Here is a 22,926-nt window from a genome sequence, read left to right as displayed (position 1 = left end):
GGGTCGGGCCACTGGCGGTGGATGGTCCACGTCGAGGTGGGCCGGCTTGAGGCGGTCTACCGAAACGCGGTCAGGAGTACCGCCGATGTCCAGGGTGAAGTGCTTCGCCCCGGTCTCCAGCACGTGGAAAGGCCCGTCGTACGGGGGCCGCAGTGGTGTCCGGTGGGCATCGTGGCGGACGAAGACGTACTCCGCCGTGCGAAGCTCCGGGGCGACGTGCGTCGGTGGGTGCCCGTGGCATGCCGTTGGCACCGGGGCGAACCTCTGGGTGGTCTCTTGCAGAGCGGAGCACTGCTGTGCCGTGGACCATGGTGCCGTGGAGTCGGGGAGGAACTCGCCCGGCACCCGCAGCGGTTGCCCGAAGACCACCTCCGCCGCGGATGCGCGCAGGTCCTCCTTGGGCGCCGTCCGGAGGCCCAGCAGGACCCAGGGGAGCCTGTCGACCCAGCCGCCGTCGCGGAGGGTGGCCCGGAGCGCGGCCTTCAATGAGCGGTGAAATCGCTCACACAGGCCGTTAGCCTGGGGGTGGTAGGCCGTGGTTCGGTGCAGCCGGACCCCGAGCCCCTGCGCGACCGCCCCCCAGAGCTCCGAGGTGAACTGGGGGCCGCGGTCGGACGAGATGTCTGAGGGGGCGCCGAACCGGGCGACCCAGGTGGCGATGAAAGCCTGCGCGACATCGGCCGCCGTTGTCGACGCCAAGGGCACGGCCTCCGGCCACCGGGTGGTGCGGTCCACCATGGTGAGGACGTAGGTGAAACCCCGCGAGGGGGGCAGAGGTCCCACCAGGTCCACGTGGACGTGGTCAAACCGTCGTTCCGGCACCGTGAACGGGGCCTGGGTGTGCCGGTGCACCTTGGCGCGCTGGCACGCAAGGCACGTCCTGGCCCAGCCGCGGACGGCCTTCCGGAGGCCATGCCAGACGAACTTGTCGGCGATCAGCCTTTGGGAGGCCCTCGCGCCCGGGTGGGACAGGCCGTGGATGGCGTCAAACACCTGGCGCTGCCAGCCCGCGGGCACGATGGGGCGAGGACGCCCGAGGGAGACGTCGCACAAGAGGGCCGCGCCCGCGCCGCCGAACGCCACCTCGGTGACGCGGAGGCCCGTGACTGCGGTCCGCAAGGCCTGGACGTCGGGGTCAGCGGCCTGGTCCGCTGCCATCCGGGCATAGTCGATGCCGAGGTGGACTGCGTGGGCGACGGCCCGGGAAAGGCAATCCGCCACCGGGTTGTCCTTCCCCGCGACGTGCTGGATGTCCGTCGTGTACTCGGACACGGCCGAGAGGTGACGCTGCTGCCGGGCGGACCACGGCTCGGTGACCTTGCCCATCGCGAAGATCAGCGGCTTGTGGTCGACGAAGGCAGTGAACGCACGGCCCTCGAGCAGATGGCGGAAGTGCCTGACCGCCAAGTGAAGCCCGAGCAACTCGCGGTCGAAGGTACTGTAACGGCGTTCGGGCGGGCGAAGCTGCCGGCTAAAGAATGCCAGCGGTTGCCAAGCTCCACGCACCCATTGCTCGTGCACCGCGCCCACCGCGTAGTCCGAGGCATCGGTGGTGAGGGCGATCGGTGCATCGGGCGCCGGGTGCGCGAGCATGGTGGCGTTAGCCAAGGCGAGCTTCGCGCCCGTGAACGCCGTGTCCATCTGCTCGGTCCAGGTAACGTCGCCTTTGCCCGGCTTACCTCGGAGAGCTTCGTGCAGGGGGCGCAGGAGCTGGGCAATACGGGGCAGGAACCGATGGTAAAAGTTCACCATGCCCAGGAACTCCTGCAGCCCTCTGATCGTGCGGGGGCGCGGAAACCCCTTCACCGCCTCCACCTTGGCCGGCAGTGGGACGGCTCCGTGCCTGGTGACACGGTGCCCCAGAAAATCGATTATGGTGGCGCCGAACCGGCACTTTGCGGGGTTCACAATCAGGCCATGCTGGCCCAGGCGTTCGAAGAGCGTGCGGAGGTGGCGTAGGTGCTCTTCGCGGGACGCGCTGGCGACGAGGATATCGTCCAGGTAGACGTAGACAAAATCCAAGTCACGCAGGATGCTGTTCATCAGTCGCTGGAACGCCTGAGCCGCATTCTTCAGACCGAAGGGCATGTGCAGGAACTCGAAGAGTCCGAATGGCGTGATGACCGCCGTCTTCGGGACGTCCTCCGGCCTGACGGGGACCTGATGGTAGCCGCGTATGAGGTCCACCTTCGAGAAGAAGGACATGCCCGCCAAACGGGCGGAAAAGTCCTGAATGTGGGGGACGGGGTAGCGGTCGGGAGTCGTGGCGTCATTGAGACGGCGATAGTCCCTGCACGGTCGCCATCCCCCGCCGGGCTTCGGCACGATGTGCAGCGGCGACGCCCAAGCGCTCTCTGAGCGCCGAACGATGCCGAGTCGCTCCAGGGTAGCGAACCCCGCTTTTGCCACCGCCAGCTTCGTCGGCTCAAGGCGGCGTGCCCGGGCGTAGACCGGTGGCCCGACGGTGGGGATGTGATGGGCCACCCTGTGCTTGACGGCCCCCGCCGAGAAGGTGGGCCGCGTGAGGGCCGGGAAGCCGGCAAGGAGGCGGGTGAATGCGTCCGCTGCCGGAAGCGTACAGACCAACGTGGCCGGAACCGAACCGTTCGGCAAGCCGCTTGGCAAGCCGCTCGTAGAGCTGAGCAACGCACAAGCGAGTGAGCTGAACGTCTCGGCCTGGACAAGACGTCTGCGCTTGACGTCGACCAGGAGCCCATTAGCGCACAGGAAGTCCGCGCCAAGCAGTGCCATGGGCACGTCGGCGGTGACGAACGTCCATCGGAAAACCTGCCCTCCGAACCGCAGAGAGAGGCAGCGTTTTCCGTACGTACGGATGGGCGTCCCGTTCGCGGCAAGCAGCGCGGGGCCCCCACCCGCGGCGTGCTTGTCTGACGTGCCGGCGGGAATGACACTCACCTGCGCTCCCGTGTCGCACAGGTAACGGCGCCCGGAGAAGGTGTCCGTTATGAACAGCAGGCTGCTCGAACGGCCGGCGCTCATCGACACTATTGAGCGCCGGCCCAGGCGTTTCCCGACCTGTTGAAGGAGCATGGCGGATGACACTGCCGAGCTTCGTGGCCGAACTTGGCGTGGAACCAGCACCAGGTGGTGGAGCTGGAGGAGCGCGGCTGGCTCCGCCAGGCCGGTGGAGTTGGCGGGTTTCCCCGCGGTGGCGGTTTTCGCCGTGGCGGTGGGCGGGGCGTGGCGGCGGTCACGAGGTGCGTATCAGCATGCTGCGTATGCTGTATAAGCTGATGCTGTGGATCAGCAGCATCAGCAGCAGCATCAGCAGCATCAGCCACGAGGGCTGTGACGGCCACGCCGACTCTCGCCCGCGTGTCCGAAGCGGCGAAGTACTTGTCCGCCTCGGCTGCCAATGCTCGGGGTTCCGTTAGCCTGGTCCCGGCCAACGCGAGGCGAACCTGCGCTGGAAGTTGGCGACGGAAAAGCGCCCGGAATAGAGAACCGGGGGCTTCGTCGCCCAACAGTGACAGCATATGGTCCATTCGGACCGACGGGCGCGTGTCACCGAGCTCGGGGAGATCCAGGAGGCGGTCGGCCCGTGCGTCGTCCGTGAGGCCGAACGTGGCTAGGAGTAGCCGCTTGAGTGCCTCGTACTTGTGGCCGTCCAGTGGGTGGCGAAGGACGGACACAACTCGAGCGGCCGTGCCGGGCCCGAGGGAGGCGACGACGTGGCAATAGCGCGTGTCATCGCCGGTGAGGCGCCGAAGCTGAAATTGGGCTTCGGCCTGGACGAACCAGACTTCGGCCTGAGCCTCCCAAAATTCGGGAAGTTTGATGAAGTTGGCCATGGCAATGGCGTCGCGTGTGGAAGGATCGCTCCGGCAGATCCAACATCACGTCGGGGTCACCAGTAAAGCGCGGCGTTACGCGCGCTGCTTGCAAGCAAGGAGGAAGCGGACAAGCGGTAACTTATAAGCGTCTTTATTTCAGGAGCTCACTGTAACACTGGCGCGCTCCGGGCTGCGCGCCCGGTGTATATCATGAGGCCACGCCTACCCCTCGGGCGTGGCCACCGCCCACTTGGTGCGCGGAATGATGTCACCACGCCAGTGGGCTTTTGTGTCCGCCACATCATTAACATATTTTATTCCCCATGGAGAGTTCTTTACAATGAGCCATGTCTCAATTTTTCCTATTCAGCACTTTCAGACATATAGAGGTGTAAATTTTTTGGGATTTTCCAAGATGGCGGCCGAACCACGTGACCCATGACGTCATCATTGTTGTTTTCTGAGCGCTTACACTTTTCCTGCTTCTCCTTATCCCTCATTTAAATACATTTTTTATTTGGTTGCTTCTTGTTACCCTTGCCAGAGGAGAGGGTATTGCATAAGGGTCTATTTGCTTGTTACTTGCCAGGAAAGATTCTGGCAAGTATGTTGGTTGGTTGGTTTGTCTGTTTGTGCGCAGTACTACATCTACATCGTTGCACATATAATCGCCATACTTTACACACATATTTGTCTTGCCCTGGATTAGACTGTGCCCAATTTTTAACTCTCTAGGCCCAAGGCCTCCATTATGACGTCATAATTCGATAATTCGACAAGTACAAAACTTCATCCAATCAAGATGAAATTTCTTCAGCATAATCTAGGAATAAATTAGTTTAGAAACTAGTTTAGACATTAATTAGTTTAGACATTCGACATTACCTCAACTAATTTATTCCTAGATTATGCTGAAGAAATTTCATCTTGATTGGATGAAGTTTTGTACTTGTCGAATTATCGAATTATGACGTCATAATGGAGGCCTTGGGCCTAGAGAGTTAAAAATTGGGCACAGTCTAATCCAGGGCAAGACAAATATGTGTGTAAAGTATGGCGATTATATGTGCAACGATGTAGATGTAGTACTGCGCACAAACAGACAAACCAACCAACCAACATACTTGCCAGAATCTTTCCTGGCAAGTAACAAGCAAATAGACCCTTATGCAATACCCTCTCCTCTGGCAAGGGTAACAAGAAGCAACCAAATAAAAAATGTATTTAAATGAGGGATAAGGAGAAGCAGGAAAAGTGTAAGCGCTCAGTTGCAAGACAAGAGCATGTGTGGTGGAAATGATAGTGAAAAAGCTGTGGATGAGGACTTCCAAGAATGTAGAGAGCAACCAGCAAGGCGAGATTACCAGGGGTGCAGGAAGGGTGGCTGCTTCTAAATTATCTCCACAGGAGGGCCACTCAAATAGGCTTCCCCAATACGCAATCTAGTGTGACATTGCAGAAATAAGGACTGGCCACAACAAAGATACCCAGATAGAGCTGATAGAAGAAATGGCAAAGGAACCGCAACATGGCACAGATGGTGAAAAACCTCCACGGAAGTGTTAATGTGAAGTTTATCCACTACAGGAATGGACTGGCAGGATAACCTAGAGGCCTATAGACATTAGAGGTGTGTGCACTCATCCTTGAGTGGTCTCATCTGCGTTCGAATCTTGACCTGCCTATAAATTGTCATCTTGGTGTTTAGATGAATGTTAAACTGGGTGTCCCATCTGCCGAAGTTAGTTGATGGATGTTATAGATCTGACGGTGTCCTTCGCGCCTACAGGTGGCACTATATCAGCAGCACTGCTGCTCCCCTGCAGAAACTGATGCTCACCCACAGCCACATGCTGAATACTCCTGCAAAGTGAAAAAAAATTTTATAATCTTTTTACAAAATAATTAAAAATGAATAGCCAAAATGTCTTGTCAATAAGTATTCAACCCCTTGCTATGACACTCCAAATTGAGCTCAGGTGCATCCAATTTCTTTTGATCATCATTGAGATGTCTCTACAACTAGATTGGAGTCCACCTGTGGCCAATTCAATTGATTGGACATGATTTTGAGAGAAACACATCTTTCTATATTAGGTCCCACAGTTTACAGTGCATGGCAAAGCAGAAACTCTACCATGAAGTACAAGGAGTCCCCTCAAGAAAGACCAAGTACATATTGTAGAAGCATCCCCAGAGAGTTCCTCTCAACCACGGATAGCAAAGTCATCACTGTGAGCGGACAGGCCAAATATGGTATGATCTACAGAGGGTGACAGACCAAGTGGCTGCCTCTGGCATGTTGAAGTGCAGAGTTCGAGGTGCTGTGCAGGGGCGGGCAGCATGAAATGGTGCGATGTAACGAGCCAGTAGGCAAGGGCATGCAGAACTCCTACCAGACTGTTTGTAACCATCTCCTCGAACCAGTGAGATTGCGTCTGATTATATACATCCACACAGCGCAGCAAATCATCACCTGAAAGACACAGGCAATTCATTATATCGTCACTGCGTGTGACCAGTGCCAAATTATACCCACAAAGTAACTAGAACGTAATTCGGTAGAGCCGATACCTCCACCAGGCTGAGCAGTTTACGTTTTGTATACCACTGATAGATCAGATCTGGATTCGGACCTGAACCAAAATCGAATCGCCTTGTTCTTGTCGCCTAACCAACTCATCCACCAAGTTTTGTCATATCATTCACAACTTCTGTGAATGGTCATTCATTGAATGGTCACAACATTTGTCATGTCATCATTTTGTCATGTCATTGAAATATCATGTTATATATATACCGTTTTTAGACCTATCACTCAATGGTGAAGAATCACTTAAGCATTAAATAATTCTTGGATCCAGATCCGGATCCGAATCTTCACCAGAATTGAATCGACTCTTCCTTTTCACACACCCAACATGTCCACCAAATTTCGTCCAAATCCGTCCCAACTTTTTGAGACATCTTGTTCACAAACAGAAAGACAGGGGTGAAAACAACCCCCATCCACCTTCGGTGAGGGAGGTAATAAACATCAGACTTCTCACACACAATCAATGAGAAGACTGATTTCTCCCAAAAGTGAATCCAAAGATACTCAACATGACATAATGCTGAACGGTTTCAAATTGTCCAGTTGAAAAACTTTGGTTACAAGTTGGTGAATAATCCAGCCAAGCAGCACTCACCGGCCTGTGTAGACTTGCGGCGGGCTTTCTTTATCTCCTCTTCAGCCTTACCGCTCGGCTTAGTTTCCATCAGCTGAGACTTCACTTCAAGGTCTCGTTGCCTCTCGGCCAACTGTTTCCTTGCCTTAATATCATGACGGAGAAAAAGGAGACAACGTCAGTGAGGAAGTGACAACTGAAATAATGAAGATGTACGATACCAAGGAAGGAAATGACAGGAGGTAGGAAGACCAAGTTATTTGGGGAAGATAGAAAAATGGTTGCAAGGTTTGCACTGACCTTCTCCACATGGGTGAGACTGCTCACCAACTGCTTTCGCTGCTCCCCCATATGGTGTTCCAGTTTCTTCAGCTCCTTCTTGGCACTCTCGCGCACGCTGAGCAATGGACGTTCCACTTCACCGTGCAGCTGCACCGCGCACACACAGATCCACAACTCATGACTGCTGGATTATTGTACAAGGATATTGGTGGATTCCTCACATTTTCAGGATCACCAAGAAGTCTAAAGAGGATGCCATATTCGACAAGAGGAGATCAAATCTTCCTATTGGATGTGTCTGTGGTTGAGGTCAGGAAAGATTTGAGTTGTTTAAGTTGATGTTTGTCTTTGTCCTGAAATTACTGATGTTGAACAAATTGGTCAGAATCTCCTTATTTGCTACCGACACAACTACTCTCAATCCTGACTCAGCTAACTGGTACTATGGTGTTTGACAGGCAAGCTGATGCCTCAATGTGTCGGCTGTTCCTTGGGTGGACCTTTAACTGGGTGTTCCGTCTGCCGCATTAGTTGGTGAACGCTAAACTCCTTCCACGAAGAGTAGGCGAGCTATCGTCAGCACCCTGAACAAATTACAAATTCCCGCACCTTCAGTCGAGTATTCTGAGTCAAGAGTGGCAACCCGCCCAGGATTGTAACCCCAAGCCAATGAAACTAAACGAAGCCAAAAAAAACCCAAAATAAGTCCTGGACCATTTCCAGTTGTAGCTCATTTGTCGTGAATATTTCCCAAGCCTCTTGTTATTTTGAGTGGGTAAAGGCTTTGTTGCATTGCCCTCAATGTTACGGGTATTGTTCCCACGGCTGCTACGTAGATATTTCTGCATCCTCCAATGGAGTGGTGTGACCTATTCAGGGATGGTTCTCAGCCACTGAAAAGTTTAAAAGTTGTCATCAAGGCCCATGATGCTTTGTCAAGAATACAGACCTCCACCACCAACAACCAATCATTTCTCACGCAAGAGATTTTGTTCTCCTCCTCTTCCCTTTATAAGTGGTGAGGTCCGATGGCGCCAAGCTCCTGCCCTGCTTTGACCACGATACTCCTCTACTCCCCTCTGTCCTCAGCCAACTCTCTCCACTCTCAAACTACCCCCACCTTCCTGATATCCCTTTTCACACAATCCTCCCATCTCAACCGTGGTCTAATCTACCTCTGTTCCTTCTACCTTGTTCCCTCAACCTATCCGCTTGCATTGCCATTCTCTCTTACCCCATCCGCACCTAGTGTTCAAACTTCAACATGAAGTTACCTTAAAAGTAGCGAGGCAAAACAAACTTATCTTGACCTTTAAAAGTAAATCTTCAGCAATTGTCCATCTTTCAGACTTTGCAACCTTATGGATGTACATGAGGGGTTGATCACACAAACACACATACTCAACGAAGATTGAGGGGCTGAGGGCACTAGGTTTAATGGTCCTTTTTCTCCTTCCATTGGAATACGACTCGGAAATGGTTGTGAAAGGTCCTTTAAAAAAAAGTTGTGGCTTGGAGTGAGGCTTGAGGAAGTGTGTGGTTGATGGCCGATGAAAGGTTGTGTGAGGCGAAGTCTGCCCTTTCCAATTTGTTACAAAATTGGTTGAGTGGTACTTGATGTCCTGCAAATGGTACTTGGTGCCTATCCATACCAAAGCTACACCTAACAGTCCTGCTAATGTCTATATGTACCGGTCTATCCATAATGCCTCTAGGTACCCATCTAATCCAGTTTAAACCTATCAACTGCTTCTTCTGCCACTACCTTTCAGATGAGACTGTTCTATGCATTAACTAATCTCTGAGTGAAAGACCCTTGCCTTACTTCCTACCATCTTAACTCTCTTCTTCTTTACTCAAGGACTGTGGCCCTTGTCCTCACTGTTTATTCTGTGCTGAAAAACTCTTCTACATTTAATTTGTCAATACCCTTCATTATCTCAAGCATCTCTATGAGATCACCTCATAATCGCCTCCTATCTAATGGATAATAAGTCGTGTCTCCTTCAGCCGCTCCTCATAGCACTTAGCACAGCTAGGCCCGGAATCAATCTAGTCGCTCCACATTGAACCCTCTCTTGGGTAGCTATGTCCTTCCTTAGATATGACAACCAAAACTTGACATAACTCAATGATGACTAACAGCAACATATTAGAAATGGTGTGTAATACAATTTGTTTATATTGTTACGATTTTGGAAATGTACCGTGGGGGAGAGCATTCACATACATGTAGAAATCCACAGACAGTTATTTATATAGTTTATGTGGTAGGTAGACCTTTGCCCATTGTTCAGAGATTTTGGGGGAGGGGGAAATGCATTGTAAGGTTAGTCTGTGTATTCCCGGTGAGATGTTTCCTCATTTGCCACTTTTAATTTTCTAAATCCACCAATAATCTGCTTCGCCAAACCGAAATGGGTGAATGATGAATGAGGTCTCTTCATTGAGGTTGATGAGGTTGAGGTTGATGAATTGAGGTCTCTTCTTCAACCCCATGATCAGTGGTATTCTCATCCTTCGGTCCGTTTATACATTCATACTCCTCACTCGGTTATTCCCTCAACATTCGGACACCTCTTTCTTTTATCATTCACAATTATCTATCTGTTCATCTGTTCATCCATCCCAGCCATCCTGTACTCACCCAGACACCAAATCATCCCAAACCTCTATCAAAACCCATACGGTAAACAAGTCCCTCACAGTTAGAGACGATTAATCCACCAGACAGGTTGAGTTGCCTTCCCACATCCTTCCTTTCCTGCATCTTACATTCATTCATCACACGGCTCCAGCTATGCTCACAAAAACACACTTCCGACAAAACACCAACCCCTCCACACCCCAATAATTCCCCCCTCCTTTCTCAATATCTAGCCCAACACAACCCGACCTGGTTTCGTGAGGTAAGTGTCTCCCTTGACATATCACGTGCCTTTGATATGGTCTGGCACCCAGCTCTGCTCACCAAACTCTCCTCCTATGGTATCCATGGAAATCTCCACGCATGGCTTGCAGACTTCCTCTTTGGTCGTAGTCAACGTGTGGCCCTGAATGGATTTCTCTCATCTCCCCTTCTTGTTCTGGCTGGAGTTCCCCAAGGTAGTGTTCTGGGCCCTGTGCTTTTTCTGGACTTCATCACTGTCAAGAGGAGGACTCCCGTCTGGACTACTGCAATAGCCTCCTCTAGGGTTCACCCTCAACAATCACCAATAAACTCCAATACATTCAGAACTCCGCTGCCCGTCTACTCACCCATTCCCGGACCCGTGACCACATCACCCCCGTCCTTTACAAGCTTCACTGGCTCCCCATCTCCCAGAGAATCCAGTACAAAATCCTCCTCTTGACCTACAAAGCCCTCCATAACCTGGCCCCATCCTACCTGGCTGACCTCCTCTCCAGACACACTCCCACCCGCAACCTCCGCTCTGCTGGTACCAACCTCCTGACCCCCCCCCCCCCCCCCCATCCAGACCAAATTCAGATCCTGGGGGGACAGGGCCTTCTCCATCGCTGCTCCCACCCTCTGGAACTCACTACCTCACACCATCAGAGACTCCTCCTCACTCACCACATTCAAAACATCACTCAAGACCCACCTGTTCAGCACTGCATTCAACATTCAACCCACAGCATTTAACCCCTGACTATCACTTCTCCTTCTCCCTCCTTTTGCTTTAAATATTTCCCTATTGATGCTTGTCTTTTTGCAATTGTTGTTTTCATGTTTTGTTATGCATTATGTTTTGCACTCTGTCAAAGCGCCTTTGGGCTTCATGAAAAGCGCTATACAAAATAAATGAATTATTATTATTATTATTATCAATGATCTCTCCGACTCTCTGGAAAATCCTCTCTATCTCTTTGCTGATGACTCCACTATCTGCCGCTCCATTCCTCATCCCTCAGATCGGTACTCTGCAGCCTCCTCACTCTCTGCAGACCTGGACAAAATCACAGACTGGTCAAACAAGTGGTACATGTTTTTCAATCCTGACAAATCTCACACTCTTACTATGTCTCTCCGAAAAGACCGACTGGAAAACCCTCCCATCTACTTTCTCAACAATCCTCTCCAAGAAGATCTGTCGCTCAAGCTTTTGGGTCTCACTATCTGCCATGATCTTTGTTGGGAAAACCACATTTCCAAACTGGCCGCCAAAGCCAGTCGCCGACTGGGCATCCTCCGTCGTGCGAAGTCCTTCCTTGGCACACCTGAGCTCCTCACCACATACAAGGCTTTCAACCGCAGCTCAATGGAATACTGTTCTCCCCTCTGGGCCGGTGCTCCTGCCTCACACCTAGCTCGGCTTCACGCTGTTGAAACCAAAGCTTTCAGAATCATTGGAATCTCCTGCGATGACGCTAACTCCGAGGGCCTTTCATTCACTCACCGCAGGCAGGTTGGTCGTCTTTCTGTCTTCTACCGACCCCTCTCCGGCCTTGCTCCCCCAGCTCTCTCTGTGCTCTGTCCCCCAAATATTCCTGCAGGTCGCACAAGATCTGCCAACAACCCTCTTATGGTTAAACTGCCAAAATCAAGGCTCTCTGCTCACCTTCACTCTTTCATCCCCCTTTTCTCCCGCCTCTGGAACAAACTCCCCCACTCCCTTCAATCCCCCTCCTCCCTCCAGGTCTTTAAAACAGCTGTTCACCACCACCATCTCTTATCTTCCCCTATCCAAAACCTTGATCTTTTCTACCCCCGCTAATTCACCCCAGATCCACGTTTTTGAAATTCCAACTTCTTTCCTGGAAGTCCTTGCAGTGTCCATATGTTTTATACCTCTCCCACCTCCCCCCAAGCCCTCTCCCCCCTACAGTTATCTCGATGTCCCTGCTCTCAAATATTGTGTTTGTGTCCTTCCCCCTCTCTCCCCCATCTTGTCTACCGCTCCCCTTATTTTGTGTTGTATGTGCCGGTTTGACTTTTTGTGTGAATAGTGTTAGCTCTTTCACGAGCCTCGATCTTGTGTACAAAAAAAAAAGTGAGGAGTCCAGCCAATGCTCAGAAGTGCCTCTTTCTGTACTCCTTCTTCCCGAAGTAAAATGGCTGGTGCCATGTCCTTCATGGAAGTAAGTCTGTATAAGAGGGAAATACGTTTTCGGGGCAAGTCTGCTCTTCTGTGTCTTTTGCCTTTTGCCTCTCGCTTGTAAATATGTGCTTTGATTATTGCGTGCTTGTGTGTGTGAAAACAAATTATTGTTACATTTTCAAATCTGCCTCGTTTGTGTCCTTTCTTTCATTGATCTGACATAGCGTGGAAGTAGTGGGTAGACGGAAAGTTTTTGCCCCACTGTTTCGCTTCGGTAGTGTTTAGCCAGCGTTCAGCCACGGTTGCTCAGCCATATTAGACGGAAGACGGGTGAATGCTGAGGGCGTGGACCCTAGCTCAGGTTTTGTACCGAGTATGTAACCCCGCACGTGGACACGAGGAGCATACTCGGTGTAATTGCTTTTGCTAGCGTCCGCGGTTGGTTGACAACCCTCCGGGCCGTCGAGTTATCTGTGGTCCGGATAAGGGTCGGTAGTGGCATGCATGCGAAGCAAAAAGCAACATTGACATACACTGTAATAAGACGAGACGACATTGAGTCGCAGTTTAGGAGATGGAGGTGTTATTGATCAGCATAGAATGCAGCGTCAATCAGCATCATGCACAGCCGTATTGGTGGCCTCTTCTTCACCCCGATACTGCACCCTCACATGCCACGCCCATTTCCCCGGGGCTCTGCTTGACAGCTTATATTACATACACTACCCTATATATCAGGGAAAGTATTGCTTGGAGGTATTATGAAGATGATTTGTGTTCTTCAGTTTCCAAGTATATAAATCAATTTAATAAAGATTTAAAGTGGTTTAAAGGTGTATAAATAAATAAAATCCAGGTTTTACCGCTGTGTTATCTAATACGTTACATTAGTTCTTCGTGCCTGTACTTTGTATCCTTTATAACGTCCTCAAAAACACTAAGTTTCCTGTTTCAAATGATTTTCAATTTTGTTTGACTGCCAGGCAGGCAGACGTAGTGAAAATATTACCTCACTCCTCTCTGCGCATGTGCAGTCGGGATGAATTCAGAGCCAAAGTACGGTAAAGTGGCAACTTGTCTTTGGATCCATGTTCCAATTCATGTTCGGAATATAACATTGAATTTAAAATAAGTTGTTTCTCGATCATAAACTCACCATAAACTGACCATAAACTGATCATAAACGGGGGTGTGTTTAGTTACCAAGCAGCTAGCTAGCGCTTGCCAAGCCGGCCGTTCCTTATCAACCTTTTTGAATGGAGTGCTTGCTTGAGAGCTTAAGCCACTTGGCGAGCGCTCCACAAGAAACTTGGTAACTGAACACACTCCTGATTAGACAGGCAGATGGACGGAAGTACGAACATGACCCAATATTGCTTAACCCTGCTTTTTGCTTTACGTGCGCGGGGGAATTAATCAGGTCAATGTAGACTCAAGTCAGACTTTTTATTTAAATAACTCCGCTTCATCGACTTGTTGCTTGAAGACAAAAAACAACACTTTGAAAAAAAACTGTAGTTTAAAAAGCGCCTTAAACAAGTAATATCCAAGTCCAATGCAATTGAAGGGCAACTTAGAAGAAATCCAATGAACTACATCCACAACTACAATCCAATTTATAACCATAACTTGTCCATTCCTCAGAGGCGGGACACTGAAATGTTGCATTCTGTTTATGGCAATAGGGTTAAAGTTTTGGAAATATAAGCGTTTCACATCACTTCCTGTTTGCCTTCATATCAGTGAACACACATGCTTCGGTGCTGCACAGAGAACAAGAAAAACAAACGATTTCAATGAGTGGTGGACTGTTTGGAAACTTATAATGCTCTTGTAAATTTAAATGCGATTTGTAAATTAAATAATGGCTCATTCTGCCCTTTTGACTCTTTGTTCATTATTCATTTGGATTTATGTTAACTGGCATCTTTCATACTAGGGCATGCCCGTACTATATATATATCTAAAATTATATCCCCCCCCCTCTATTTACATGAAATGGTTTGGTCCAAAGCGAACGGCTTGCGAGTACGGTGACAATCCCCCCCCTCTATTTACATGAAATGGTTTGGTCCAAAGCGAACGGCTTGCGAGTACGGTGACAATCCCCCCCCCCTCTATTTACATGAAATGGTTTGGTCCAAAGCGAACGGCTTGCGGAGTTTGGTAAAGAAATCGCCATAGCGTGCACAAACGCGCAGGAAAGCGAAAGAATCGCAAATTAGTTTTAATTAGTTTTAAAACATAGTTTAACGCCAACATAGCGGCAACATAGTTTGCCAACGTGAAATAAATGAATACGCTCTCAAATGTGCCGTCCGAGGCAGAGTCTGTTCGGCACACGTGATAGCTCGCTGCTCTCTGATTGGTTGAATCGTTTTTTGGACATAGCTCGCTAACTACTTGTCCGATTAATATGAAACCTTGAAAAGGCACATCCTCGGGTCCCCAGCAATATACCTGGCAAGTTTCAAGTATATCGGACCCGTGGTTGTCGAGAAACAGCGGTCACAGACAGACACACAGAGATTACTGGCATTATAGATAGATAAATTTAAATGCGATTTGTAAATTAAATAATGGGTCATTCTGCCCTTTTGACTCTTTGTTCATTATTCATTTGGATTTATGTTAACTGGCATCTTTCATACTAGGGCATGCCCGTACTATATATATATCTAAAATTATATCCCCCCCCTCTATTTACATGAAATGGTTTGGTCCAAAGCGAACGGCTTGCGAGTACGGTGACAATCCCCCCCCCCCTCTATTTACATGAAATGGTTTGGTCCAAAGCGAACGGCTTGCGAGTACGGTGACAATCCCCCCCCCCTCTATTTACATGAAATGGTTTGGTCCAAAGCGAACGGCTTGCGGAGTTTGGTAAAGAAATCGCCATAGCGTGCACAAACGCGCAGGAAAGCGAAAGAATCGCAAATTAGTTTTAATTAGTTTTAAAACATAGTTTAACGCCAACATAGCGGCAACATAGTTTGCCAACGTGAAATAAATGAATACGCTCTCAAATGTGCCGTCCGAGGCAGAGTCTGTTCGCCACGTTCGGCACACGTGATAGCTCGCTGCTCTCTGATTGGTTGAATCGTTTTTTGGACATAGCTCGCTAACTACTTGTCCGATTAATATGAAACCTTGAAAAGGCACATCCTCGGGTCCCCAGCAATATACCTGGCAAGTTTCAAGTATATCGGACCCGTGGTTGTCGAGAAACAGCGGTCACAGACAGACACACAGAGATTACTGGCATTATAGATAGATGTAATCATTTGTACACAAGAAGAAAACTGAAAGTAAAAGGAGAATTCATTTCCAGACCCAAGTACATTATGAAGGCCCCACTTCTGAAGCTCTTTATTTACCAATTTACACAACAAAATCCCACCAGAGTAGCAGATCGACATCTTCGCAAAATTCATTTTCCATTCGAATCTTCACCACAGTTAAAGGTCTTTTGCAATTTGAAGCATCCAGCTCTCCTCAAGGATTTGCCTGTATTTGGCTCCATTCATTGTTCCATCCATCCTTACAAGTCTCCCAGCTCAGATGACAAAGAAAATAAATAAGTACTAAATAAGTACTTAAGAAATCGATTATAATTAAGTAATTCATCCATTAATGGATTAATTTAAAAAATAAAAAACGCTTTTTGCCAAAGCACGTGCTCACTATTGTGCTGAAATTTCAGCTTCTTAACTCAAAGGATGGTGAGATATTGCCTGGACAAACAAACAAACAAGAAAACAAACAAGACAAGTGCAGATACATTCAAAGTACACTGCCCCCATGCCAAATAAATAAATAACATCCTCCCGCGTGCGCATTGCCGGGGAGCCTTCGTCACCTGGCGATACCGCTGTGCAGCCATTGGAGATGGTATTGGGAGGGAAAGGTGTACATTAATTGATTGATTAATTGTGTAATTACAATCAATAAACGATAATCGTAAAATAATTTCTTAATCCATTGGCTAATAGCAAACCTCAACCACCGGTGTTCATCCGAAGCTGTAACTTTTTGAAAATTAATTAAATAAGTCATTAATCGAAAATATTAAATAACATAATTAATTGATTAATCAATAAATCAAAAATATCCTTTACAGCCAAATCACTTGGTCATTGTCGTGTCCAAATATCAGCTTCCGAGATCAAAAGGCCCCTGAGATAATGCCCAGAAGAGAAAGGAAATAAATAAGTACTTCAATAATTGATAATAATTAAGTAATTAATTAATTAATATTTTTTTAAAACATTGTTTTTGCCAAAATACTTGCTCACTATTGTGCCGAAATTTCTGCTTCCTAGCTCAAAGCATAGCTGAGATATCACCGGGACAAACAAACAAACAAATAAACCTATGTCACCCACAGGGTGAACCGTATCTTGCCAAAATGTGAACATGAGTGACTTGCTTCAGGTCACACTGAGGTGAACAGAACTGCTATCCACTAGAAGCGACTCTTTGAGGAATGTCTGCCCACGAGATATTGAAAGATTTTGATGAGAACTGAGGAAATAATTTTTTCATGAAAATTCCGTTTTTTCGTCATGACGTCATCAAATGACGTCATAGCGTCAAACTGTTTACAGATCTGGGAAGCACTCATCAAGGGCATTCATATGAGGTATTACTCGATATGGTACCTACGATTTCAAAATTTGACCTTGGGGTCAATAATTTTCGACCTCCAGCGCTAACCATGAAGGTCAAGGCCGATCGCCACCAAAAACTAATCAGCTGAGCGCCGGACCATATACTAGATTCCCATGAAGTTTGGAGACGATCCGATCAAAGTTACTCAAAAAATAACGATTTCAACATTTGACCTTGGGGTCAATAATTTTCGACCTCCAGCGCTAACCATGAAGGTCAAGGCCAATCGCCACCAAAAACTAATCAGCTGAGCGCCGGACCATATACTAGATTCCCATGAAGTTTGGAGACGATCCGATCAAAGTTACTCAAAAAATAAGGGTTTCGTCGACCTCCATGATTGACCACAAAGTGACCTTGACCTTTGACCTTGACCTTCAAAATTTTGTGTGCTGAAGGGTATCTCTATAGGACTCTGATATGCGAAGTTACAGGAGTTTCCAATAATAACTGTGGTCTACAGAGTGATCTGAAGGTCAAGGTCAAAGGTCAAGGTCGACCTCCAGCGCTAACCATGAAGGTCAAGGCCGATCGCCACAAAAAACTAATCAGCTGAGCGCCGGACCATATACTAGATTCCCATGAAGTTTGGAGACGATCCGATCAAAGTTACTCAAAAAATAACGATTTCAACATTTGACCTTGGGGTCAATAATTTTCGACCTCCAGCGCTAACCATGAAGGTCAAGGCCGATCGCCACCAAAAACTAATCAGCTGAGCGCCGGACCATATACTAGATTCCCATGAAGTTTGGAGACGATCCGATCAAAGTTACTCAAAAAATAAGGGTTTCGTCGACCTCCATGATTGACCACAAAGTGACCTTGACCTTTGACCTTGACCTTCAAAATTTTGGGTGCTGAAGGGTATCTCTATAGGACTCTGATATGCGAAGTTACAGGAGTTTCCAATAATAACTGTGGTCTACAGAGTGATCTAAACGTGGAAAAAAAATGATTAACCACAAACAAAAAAACAAAAAAAAAAACAAACAAAAAAACAAACATACAAGCTGACTAATACATCTTGCAAAAACTTCGTTTTGGCAAGATAACAAACAAGAAAGAAAGAAAACTCCCTTTCAGCGCGCGTCATTGCCAGGCCCCCTTCAGTGCCCAGCGATGACGTCATGCAGCGCCTGGAGATGGAATAGGAAAAGGATCAGTGTACAAAAAGTTTGGAAAGGAATAAAAAGTGAGGGAAAAGTGTTTTGAAAAATATACTGGACAATAAGGTTTTTCCCAACCACAACTAATGGTAATACAATGTTGAAGCCATAGCAGGTACAGTCGAGCAATGTCTCTCAACATCACTTCTCTGTTTAATGTGTAATACAAACAAATATAATTGCACTGATGTTGTCAATATGCTGACTGAGCCTGTTAACAGGACCAGAATACAAAGTAATTCTGTCATTTTTATTTATGATTTGCCTTTGCATAGTCATGCAAAGTTGTTTACAGCCACCCACCTGAGGTACCATCACCTGTCCCTTAGGAGTACTTTCTTTTTGGTTCTGTCGCAAGCTCTTGGGGGGTTCGTTCTGCCTTGTAGGTTGCATTCCTGGTTCCGCAGTACCTGTTATAAAGTCACCTTGGAGTTGGTGTTCCCACAGGCTAACTGCCAGAAAGGTAGAGGCCCGAACACAGGTGTACTTGTTGGAGAGTACCGTTGGAGTTGATGTTCCCACTGGCTTGCCACCAGAAAGGTAGAGGCCCGGACCCAGGTGTAGCACCCTGGAAGCCTGTCTCATCATCTGGTGCATAATCTCGGGTCCCCGTCTCTGCCAATTCACGATTCTGGGAGGCCCTTCGGAGGCCACTATTTTGCACTGTTGGCACAATCTCCAATCCCGGAGCACCAGTGCAATCCGACTGAAAGTCTGAAAAGTTCCCTGAAGACTGTCACCCTCTCTTTATTGTACAGTTGGCCAATTACATATGCCACCCCATCCTGATTATACATTTCCCATCTTTTCTTTGCTTTTCCACCAAGGAGGTGTCTCTTAGTTTTTGGGTTCATCCCTTCCCCTGATGTGTCATCATGATAAAAACAAAATACCAAAAGGACTGCTTTTAATATGTACCTTGGAGGCAAACTTGCTGTGCACCTCTGATTCACTGGTAAGGCTCTTCTTGAGTTGGGCCCATGCCTTGCCGAGAGTTCTGCAAAGGCATATTAGTGCCATTGGTTTAATCATTGCCATCAATCATAATTCACAGTCCATTTAACAGCTACAATCCACCATATAATGTCTGTGACATATGACACCAAATCTAAAATCTCCATCTTCAACCATCTGCAGAGACTTCATTAGACAGCATCCAATCTTTATATATATATATATATATATATATAATATAATATATATATATATATAGATATATATATATATATATAGATATATATATATATATACAGTATATATATATATATATGTATATATACACTGGGTACGTTAAATGCACATACAGTATACACTTATAAAAATCGCAAGAAATGGTCAATTTTGTCAGATTTCCCTCCAGATTTTTACATTTATTTAGTCTACAGGATCAAATCCTCATATCCGAATCCAGATTTTGATGATATGCTTCAATTATGTAATAATTATTATTAAGTAAAAAAAAAAAAAACTAATTCCAGAATGAGAATCACAGCCTCGCTTAAATAAATGCATATATACACTTGGTTATAAAATCACTAGATATGGTAAATGTTGTCAGATTTCACTCCAGATTTGGACATTTATTTAGTTTACAGCATCCAATCCTCATATTCGAATCCAGATTTTGATGATTATGCTTCAATTATGCAATGATAAATTGATCGCCTTTCCAAGGCAAAGCACGTTTGAGTAGGCTGAAACAAAATGGCAGCTTAAGAACCCAGCAAGGTGCAGTGGGCTGACCAAGATGGCGGGCCGCCATTCTGGGAAGTCTCTTTCGTTTTTTTTTTCTTATGAGCACCTCGTTAATCATCTTCAAAAAGGGTGTTATAATACCCAAACACCCACTTTTCATCATTGCAATCTGTTGGAGGTCCAGGTGTATGCATGCAAAGTTTGGGGCCGCTAGGTTTCATGGTTTTGGAGTTATGGAGGAGACAGACGGACATATGGACGGACGGACACTGCCTTTTATTATTATAGGTGTGTGTGTGTGTATGTATGTATATTTGTTTCTTTGTTCATGGTTTCATGACCCAAAATACCTCACAAACCACTAACCACAACATCACCTCAACAACCCACGAACTATCCACCTCTTCCTCCATCATCACCTCATCTACACACACCAAGGATGCACGCCACAGCTAAGGGATTATAAAAGCGCTGCTGGCGAAAGCTCAGCGCATTGGTTCCTGGCTTTGGTCCTACATTGGCTCGTGGTTGATGCTTGTCCTGTGTGCTTTGCAAGTGGCGATTGAGACTCTAATGCTGGCATTGACGTTGGCGGGATCAAGCTGGGAGCCAAAGCCTTGAGCGGGTGGAGCGAGCACACCGGTTAGGGCCGAAGTCAAGCCACGCATACACACTCTCTTTAGACTCTTACACAGTAGGCTATTTATTTATCCCATGCATTCTTTTCTCAGCTGTCTGTATATAAAGTTGTTATACTGATCAGTCCTGATCAGTTATACTGATCATGAGATCAACAAAGGCACAGTCCATCAACTGTTATTTTCAGGGCATCAACGACTGACGGCCTTGCCATGGCCCAACGCCTACGGAGTGACAATTACTGATAACGCACCTTCGCAGTTTCTCTCACACCACACGCACTTACATGCATGACATGCACGGCATCCTGCAACTCTATGACACAAAACACCCCAGACGCCACAGTATTTCTTCCCCTTTGTCCCCTACCTTTAGCGCTTGGGTCACAGGAGCATGATGGCTTTTGTCCGGTAAGATAAAGAGGCCGATAACCCTTGCACTTTCTCTTTTTATCTCCCTCTGAGGATGGTCTGATTGGGTACCCATGTTGTGTATAGCCGGTAGGTAAGGCATAGGTTAAGTTCTGCCCATGTCCACTCTACCTATGGTCTGATTGGGTATCCATGTTGTGTATAGCCGGTAGGTAAGGCATAGGTAAAGTTCTGCCATTGTCCATTTTCTTTGCTGTGTAAATATCGCCGCACTCTCTTTTGCTTGTCACTGCTTTTACATTTTGAATTTCATTCTTCCTTTTTGATCCATTTTGATTACCCTTACTGTATATTAAAGCCCTTGAGTTCCCTCTCCCTTTGCATAATCCACATTTTATACCATTGGTTCTTGTAATAATAAATCTCTCTTGTTAAACCTCTTTTTCAATCTGTCCTTGTTCGTCATTTCCCTATTTATCCAGTGCTGTTTGTATACAAGTTAGACTGGGAGGTTATAATTGTCCAATTAATTGGCTCATCCTGTCCTGCATGCACCAGCGGTTGCTCTGCCGCCCTAATGAAGATCCGGTTGAGATAAGATTGGTGCATATCCAGGTCGAGTCTCCTGATTGGGAAGCCACATGGCTCAGGTAAACGGTTGTCAGACGGACAACCCTGGGGCCACGTGGTGGACCAATTGACACTCACAGTTGCCTAGCAAGAAGTTATTTGTGATCAGTGGCCTCAAGTCCGGTAAGTTTGAGGGGAACCGAGGATCCCCCTCGTAGTAGATCCGAAACCCGTGGCTGTAACAATATTTTTTTTTTTTTTTTTAAATGGATATAGCTTAGAGTTAATTGGCCTTAGTTTACTATAGTTATTTCATAGTGCATGTTAGCATAAGTGTGATGTAAATACTGTAATTAGTGAGATAGTGTCGAGTTTTGTTTAGCAGCCCTCATTTTCCCACACAAAATATTTGTGTCTTAGCTCATGTACAGACTTGGCATTTAATATGGAATATTTTTTTTGTGGGGGTGAACTTACTTTTCAAGATGTCTTAGAACCAAACGTTCATTGGAATTATGTTGAAATTATTCTAGATTTTGTTAATGTGACCTTTAAAAGAAACAAAAACCACATTTGACATTTCGAAACAAATAAATTGATCCTTGAAAGTGATGTAAACTGATATCGAACTCAATTCATGGACAGTACTGTGTTAAACTTCTGTACGTTTTCCAGAAGTATCTCTGTATTTTGCACATTAGCCAAATTTTTTTTTAACAAAAACAAAAGTTAAATTACGACTGGGATTACGGACAGTAAAATTACAGTTCAGTACTTCGTGTAACCCCCACGAGCATTCAGGAGAGCACGTACACGTTGAGGCATGCTGTACACGAGATTTGCCAAGGTTTGAACAGGAATCGCTTGCCATGCAGTGACAATAGCCTGCTGCAATTCACGCACAGAGGCAGGCTGCTGGTCCAAGTGGTCGATTTGACGCGTTAATTCTGCCCACAAGTTCTCTATCGGATTCATATCCGGGGACATGGCAGGCCACTCCATATGCTCTACACCACGGTCAGGAAGAAAGTGTTGGATCATGCGAGCACGATGAGGCCGTGCATTGTCATCATGGAAGACAAAGTTTCTTCGAAAGGCTGCACGAGCACATGGAAGCAATGTTTCTTCCAGAATGGCCCTGTGCTTGAACTGGTTCAGGTTTCCATTCAGAACAACCAGGTCAGTTTTGTCCCCTGCATGAAAAGCAGCCCAAACGGTCACCCCACCACCTCCAGCTTGGACTCTTGGCACTATACAATCTTTGTTGTAGGCTTCATGCACTTGTCTGCGCACTCGGACGTGGCCATCTTGACGATAGACCAGAAATCTAGACTCGTCACTGAAGATGATGCGATTCCAGTGTCCTGGCTGCCATTGACGGTGCTCTCTGGCCCACTGCAATCGGCGCTGGTGGTGTTGTCTGGTCAGGCATGGCTTTCTCAGGGGATGCCTGGCACGATAGCCTGCTTGAACCAGTCGTTGGTTGACTAGCCTTCTGGATACAGGCACATTTGTCAGTTGCT

General features: G+C 47.4%; 1 protein-coding gene across 2 annotated transcripts in view; it reads right to left on the bottom strand.

Moving 5' to 3' along the window:
• The window catches only part of LOC137425388 (growth arrest-specific protein 7-like), a 161,836-nt gene that overhangs the window by 12,437 nt on the left and 126,473 nt on the right, over positions 1-22,926 (bottom strand). For both annotated transcript variants that reach the window (XM_068113800.2, XM_068113792.2), the window contains exons 9-12: positions 19,047-19,125; positions 7,265-7,393; positions 6,986-7,109; positions 6,191-6,270 (exon numbers count right to left, since the gene is read on the bottom strand). In XM_068113800.2, coding sequence (XP_067969901.2) covers positions 6,191-6,270; positions 6,986-7,109; positions 7,265-7,393; positions 19,047-19,125 — 412 coding nt within the window. The remainder of the gene's footprint in view (positions 1-6,190; positions 6,271-6,985; positions 7,110-7,264; positions 7,394-19,046; positions 19,126-22,926) is intronic.

This window comes from Myxine glutinosa, chromosome 1 (genome assembly GCF_964187855.1).
Source record: "Myxine glutinosa chromosome 1, kmMyxGlut1.1, whole genome shotgun sequence".
Classification (NCBI taxonomy): Eukaryota; Metazoa; Chordata; class Myxini; order Myxiniformes; family Myxinidae; genus Myxine; species Myxine glutinosa.
The sequence above is the reverse complement of the archived record's forward strand: the minus strand, read 5'-3'. Positions and strand labels throughout refer to the sequence as shown.